The following is a 6445-nucleotide window of genomic DNA, read 5'->3' on the forward strand; positions in this document are numbered from 1 at the left end:
TTTGTATGTGACGTATTTTTATTAATACGTTGATTTTTAATATGTTAAAAATACATAACAAATTATGTTACATGTGACATGTTACATATTGAGAAATTGACAAAAATAATATGGACACCATATTATGATATGTACCGAAATAATGGGGTATTAGGTTAACATTGTGTTGATTAATTTATTAAGTAAACATAATGATTGCCTAATAGTCTAGCCATGCAAGCCTATGAACATTGTTGAGAGCAACAACTTCATGCATTGGCTCACCCCAAAAGCCCCCCTACCACCCGGTTTTTGAGAAAAAAAAAACCATGATGGTTTTCTCATATTTTTACCTAATAATATACAAGATGTTTTGTATCATATTCATTCACTTGTTCATCCAAAATTTAGAATTTTAGAGAGACAAAATCCTCTCTTATTCTTCCTCCCATAAAACCGAAAATATTAAGAGTCCATAATATTTTTGGGTCTATTTTCTACTAAGATTAATATTATACTAGTACTTATAATATTAATTAGATTAAGTGTTAAGCCTTGGGTATAAAGCTTAGGGAGAGATCTTATACTTAGATCTTATTCATCCATAAGGAAAAGCTCAAGATCAAAAGAGAAAGGTGATCTCTTTTGTGCCCTTAAATCCGAAATCCACAATGTAAGGACATGATTTCTCTTCTATTATATTAATTGTTTGCATGCATAAAATCCGTTTTAATTTTATGACAAATTATTTTAGACATATATGAGTATGTTAATATGTATATGAATCTACATTTCCATCAATGCTCAACTAAATAATCAACTCTCCAACAATCCATTACTCAATGACAATCCCGTCTTAATGCTCAACCAACATCTTAGCATACACAATTACTCTATTTCCATTAATAAATCACAATATTAACCTTAACCTCATAAATCGTCACATTTAAACATTCATTCACTGAACAATAAAACCGAGTTGAGTAGGAAATTCCTACCTGTATAACAAGCAGCTCCAATGAATTCCCTAACATAAATATTATAAATTCCACCAATTATTAATTTGTTATTAAACTTATCATATTAATTTACTAGATTTTGTGCCCGTGCGTTGCACGGGTTTCAAATTTGTCTTTCCTTTAATTTTTCTGGACCTTTCAATATCATTTTAAATGATACGTAACAGTTGTGTTTCAATTACTCAAATAAAGTACTTTTTACCGTTTTCCCAAATTTTCGAAATTAAATTTTAAACTAAATAACTATGTCAAACAATAACACATGGGATTTGCATGATTATCTCATATATCGTAAAACTAAGACTCATGCTTGTTTACTTACACATAGTCTTCAAATATATTTTGTAAAACTGAATAAATTACTGCGAAAAGTTGGAATACGGTATCTTATTAAATTATACATTGATTCATGACGGCCAAATACTAACTAACCTCTTTTTGTATACTAATAGCTGTATAAATGAAATTATTGAATAATAGGCAGATTTGAAAACACTTCAGTTCTGTTGCATCTGTTGCATGTATCTGGGACTCCCCGTGAATGATGGAGGCAGATATATCCTCTGGCCGATCGCTATCCCCATACCATCTCCTTGTTTAATGATGACTTTCTTAGTTGGATTATGTATTTTGCATAGTCTTGTCACACGAACCTTGATTTTCCCGTCGTTACTGCCGGAGTCTTCATTGTCACGCGGTATTGGTCTTAGTTCATTGATCAGGGAATAAGATCTGTTGCAAAGAAAAATTCAAGTTAATATAAATTAACTTAATACTGATTGGATGCAGGAGCGAAAACTATACATGGAGAATCTATCTATTTCTCTAAGATTAGGAATTTATGAGTTAAAAGATAAGAGTCCACAATTAACGATTTTCAATATTTATTAATTTTATATTATATTTTTTTGCATGAGGTAGTGGCCTTGTCACAAAAAATGGCCATATCACCTAGAACAACCGTTTATTGTGTATAACTTGGACTCTGTTGATCCGACACTTAGATTTTTTTTTTGTTTTTTTACTATCAAATCAATTTTTAATTTCTACTTTTCTATGCCAGATAATAATAGAGAAAAAAAACATAACCTATTTATTAGTAATAAATTTACAATTTTTTGTAAAAGGGGACCGTCTCGCAGAGTAAAACCCTCTTATACTATAATTTGTGTAAAAAGGCGGCCTCTCTTAAGAGATGCTTTCTAAAGCCGGCTTTTCCTTAATTAAGGAGTACCTTAGTAATCTTGAAATAGAATTGCTGTATGAACTTGTTTCTTATATTGACTGCAGTATCCATGGGCAATGTGCTATTATCATGTTTGACGTCATAGCACGGCTGACATACAAGAATGTTCCAACCTGGCACCGTGATATTTGCCGGTCAGTTTCTCATTCTTTGGACTCCTATTCTTTCTCTGCCTTAACTTTGTTAAAACTATATCTGAAGGTGCTTGTTTTCTCGAACTTGTGTTTAACAGTGTGTGCGAAAATATCCCGATTGTTCTCTGTGGAAACAAGGTTGATGCGAAAATATCTGAACGTGCCGACTTTCTGCTTACAAAACCCGATAACAATGACTCCTGTAGTCACCAGAATGCCAATTCATTTCAAATTTGTCATTTTCGATGAGGTCGGGTCGGGTCGGGCCGAATTGGGTTGGATTATATAATCGATTTCCCGTGTAAATCCGCAAGAAATTGAAATAGATTTAACGAAGCGTTTGCAGAACGGGGGTTTTTTTAAAGAACAGAATGATTAACAGAACTGTTAACTGCTAAACTGCATGCAACCAACTTGGTGCGTCAAATTGAAGCACACAATTGCGTCAAATCAAATCAAATTTCCATCCTTATAAATACGTAACCAATCTTCTCTTTCGTTAAATTCATCAATACTTGTACTCCCTAAAATTCAATCAATGGTACACTACAATTCTCTCTTGCGTTATTCTTAATCTTCGCAAATTTATCTTGATTACTTGCTTAATTATCATAATTTAAGGTTTCTAACACTAATTATTTTACAGGCGTTGCCGAATCAACAGACTGTGGTTTCCAATAATTTGTTTATGTGTTCGTTTACTGACAACTACGTCTCTGGAAACTCTGGTTAATTTTAATCAATTAGTCTTGTGCAAAACGGTTTTACTCAATTGAATGGAACAAAGCGCAATTTATTGTAATATTCGTGACTAATGCTGTATTAAACTTGAATGCTGGTGCCAGGGAAAACAACCTTTGTGAAGAGACATCTCACTGGAGAGTTTGAGAAGAAATATGAACGTAAGTTTGTTTGACATTTCATATTTATATTTTCACGTCATTGCAAAATGATTCCGTCATTAACAGTGTTCTTTATTTCTGTTTCTCCAGCAACAATTGGTGTCGAGGTTCATCCACTGGATTTCACGACAGACCGTGGGAAATTGAGGTTTTATTGTTGGGATACTGCTGGTCAGGAGAAATTTGGTGGTCTTAGAGATGGTTATTAGTAAGTGCTACTTATAGTTCATTGCTTAAACATACATGTTTCCTGTTCCGAAACTGCTAAACTATTCATAGATTAGGTATTTGGGGTGGTCGTATTTAGATCGTCACATAATTTTGACATGGAATTTCTGCATTACACTGTTTCTTATATTGACACGTTGATTGTGGTAATTGCCTGCAGATATCCTTGGCCGAGTGTGCTATTATCATGTTTGATGTCACAAATATTACGACATACAAGAATGTTCCAACCTGGTACCATGATATTTGTCGGTCAGATTCTCATTCTTGGGACTTCAATTATTTCCCCACCTTAAATTTGTGAACACTAATCCTGAAGTTATTTGTTTTCTCGAACTCGTGTCCAACAGTGTGCGAAAATATCCCGATTGTTCTATGCGGAAACAAGGTTGATGTGAAGAACAGGCAAGTGAAAGCAAAACAGGTTACATTCCACAAGAAGAAGAATCTGCATTACTATGAGATCTCTGCAAAGAGCAACTACAACTATGAGAAATCTTTCTTGTACCACGCCCGGAAGCTTGTTGGGTAATTTTGATTGCTAATTCTCTTGTACTATTTTCTTTGTTAATTTATAATATATTGAACTTTTGATTTAATAATTGCTCCTGGTTCTTGCAGAGACCCTGCACTTAAATTTGAGTCAGACTATGCTCTTGCTCCACCAGAGGTTATTATTGACCCAGCAACTCAACAACAGTAAGTCTTTTTCATATGTTCCCCGCATCTTTTTCATATGTTCCGCACTTTCGCCAACTGTACTTCCAATTGAGGTATTAATTTAATTGTTTGTTTCAGACTTGAGAGAGAAGCCAATGAAGCAGCTATGATGCCCTTGCCAGACGAGGATGACGTATTCGAGGATTAATAATCTAGCAGGATTTCATGTCTTGTTTTGAGGGGGGTGCCCATAGAATAACACCAGTTATTTCTACTTACTACTCGTAAGCAGTTCATCTGATAAAGAACATAATCATAAAAAAAAGAAATCATCAAGTGCATAAGTGGTAACCCTAAGCTGATGCATGGTGTATATATATACCTACTTTGTAATTAGTGTTTTAGTTCTTAACAAATTCAAATGGAAAATAGATCTTTTTTTTTGCAAAAGATTAAGAAAGAAATTACAAGTAATTTTTTGCAAGAATATCACACTAGATAATAGCCTAAGACTAAACTTAAGCAAAGCCATGCTCTAACAAATGAGCACACTCAATGGAGCAAACTAATCACTAAGTTGAGCAACAAATTTGGAAAATCTAGGATTCATATACAAACGGACTTCAACATTATACTTGACTCTATTCACCACTGTTTGAACTGAGCCTTCCTGATTCATAAAGATGCGCCTATTCCTCTCCATCCAAATACCATGAGTAACAGCAGCAAGAGTCGTTCTAAACCAAGCTGCTGCCCATCCATGCTGGGAACCATAACTCCATTGCATTAGATCAAGCAAGTCAAAGTTACTGAGAGACAAATGCTGCCACTGAGCCAATGCTGTCCAGACTGCTTGAGAAAATGGGCAGCTGAAAAACAAATGTTGATGAGTGTCCAGATCAAGCTTACAAAGACTGCACCTGCTAACAATTTGGAAGCCCCTATGCTGCAGATTATCTACTGTTGCCAACTTTATTTGAGCAGCAAGAATAGCAGCCACCCTGTGAATAGGGACAATGCTTTGATGAAAAAACACAGAGAACCAGTCCTCCTGCTGAGGAGCATCAAGCAAAAACTCATAAACTTTGCTTATAGTAAGCTTACTACCTGCAACCCAAGAGTCAAGCCGACCCTCCGCTGTAACACCCCCATACTCCAAGTGCCTTACCAGGACCACTCAGGTATAAGGATGCCACCATCTCGGTTACCCGAGGCATGATAATCATAAGACAATGAAGAAACATACTTTATTAAATAAGTTTAAGTGATTACATTACAAAACCAACTGTAAGCAAAATACAACTGTTCTCAAACTATAAACCAACCGAAAGGAACTGTCCTAACAAACACAAATGGAAGACTAAAGACTCGGACATGTGATGACTCCATCCCCACTAGATCCCACGCGTATCCAAGATATACCGCTTGCAACTCTCACCACCCCGAATGGATCACCACAGTTTTAAAACATTTAAACGGGTCGATACTAATCACACAATTAATATACATGTCAATAATAAGATAAACAGACAATGAATCACACACACACACACACACACCACCAACCAATTCCCATCATCTCAATACTTGACCGTCCACCGGACCAGCCTCCACGATGGGGACCGCAGCCGTTCCCACCTAAGCCCCGCTCATCATACGAGCGATAACCCTGTCCCATTAATGTGCACATCCCCTTCCGTGGCGGGTTCCACGAAGGGCGAAACTAGGGCGTGAAGTCACTCCCGCAAGTGACCCCACTCGGTAGAACGCATCTCGAGAACCATCAACAACAATCACAACCACAAACACAATACAATCATCATATCAAACAACTAACTACATCACATCACCAATATCCCATTATGGGACTAATACTGAGTAGGAAATCCTACCTGGAAAGCAACACAATCATCAGACGATCTAGCAGCTGTCTCAAAACCTCTCCTTTACAAATCCTTCTCCTATCACATAATCACATAATCACATAATCACAATCTAACCTTAACAATTCATAAAAACCCCCAATCCCAAAATTAGGGTTTAACCAAATCAAAGGAAAGACAATAAAAAGGGTACGTAGATCTTACCCTCGACGCAAGGAATCCAACCATATAAACAACGACAAGAACTGACCGTCTGAACTCCGGGAATTGCTAAGAATGCGATTAGGAAGATGAACTTGTTGCTTTCTCTCTTAAACAGGGTTTTAGGTTTTGTAAAAGTGATTTAAAACAATGACGACGATACTTAAATACCTTAATCGCATAATTAACAAAA

General features: G+C 35.9%; 1 protein-coding gene across 1 annotated transcript; it reads left to right on the top strand.

Moving 5' to 3' along the window:
* Window positions 1-3210: 3210 nt before the first annotated feature.
* Window positions 3211-4409, top strand: LOC141615225 (GTP-binding nuclear protein Ran1A-like). The gene is given in 6 exon segments (XM_074433682.1): window positions 3211-3280; window positions 3371-3492; window positions 3669-3760; window positions 3857-4036; window positions 4130-4207; window positions 4307-4409. Coding segments are annotated over 6 exon segments (612 nt in total). The 3' UTR covers window positions 4377-4409.
* Window positions 4410-6445: the final 2036 nt, after the last annotated feature.

The sequence above is a fragment of the Silene latifolia genome, chromosome 11, assembly GCF_048544455.1.
Source record: "Silene latifolia isolate original U9 population chromosome 11, ASM4854445v1, whole genome shotgun sequence".
Taxonomy (NCBI): domain Eukaryota; kingdom Viridiplantae; phylum Streptophyta; class Magnoliopsida; order Caryophyllales; family Caryophyllaceae; genus Silene; species Silene latifolia.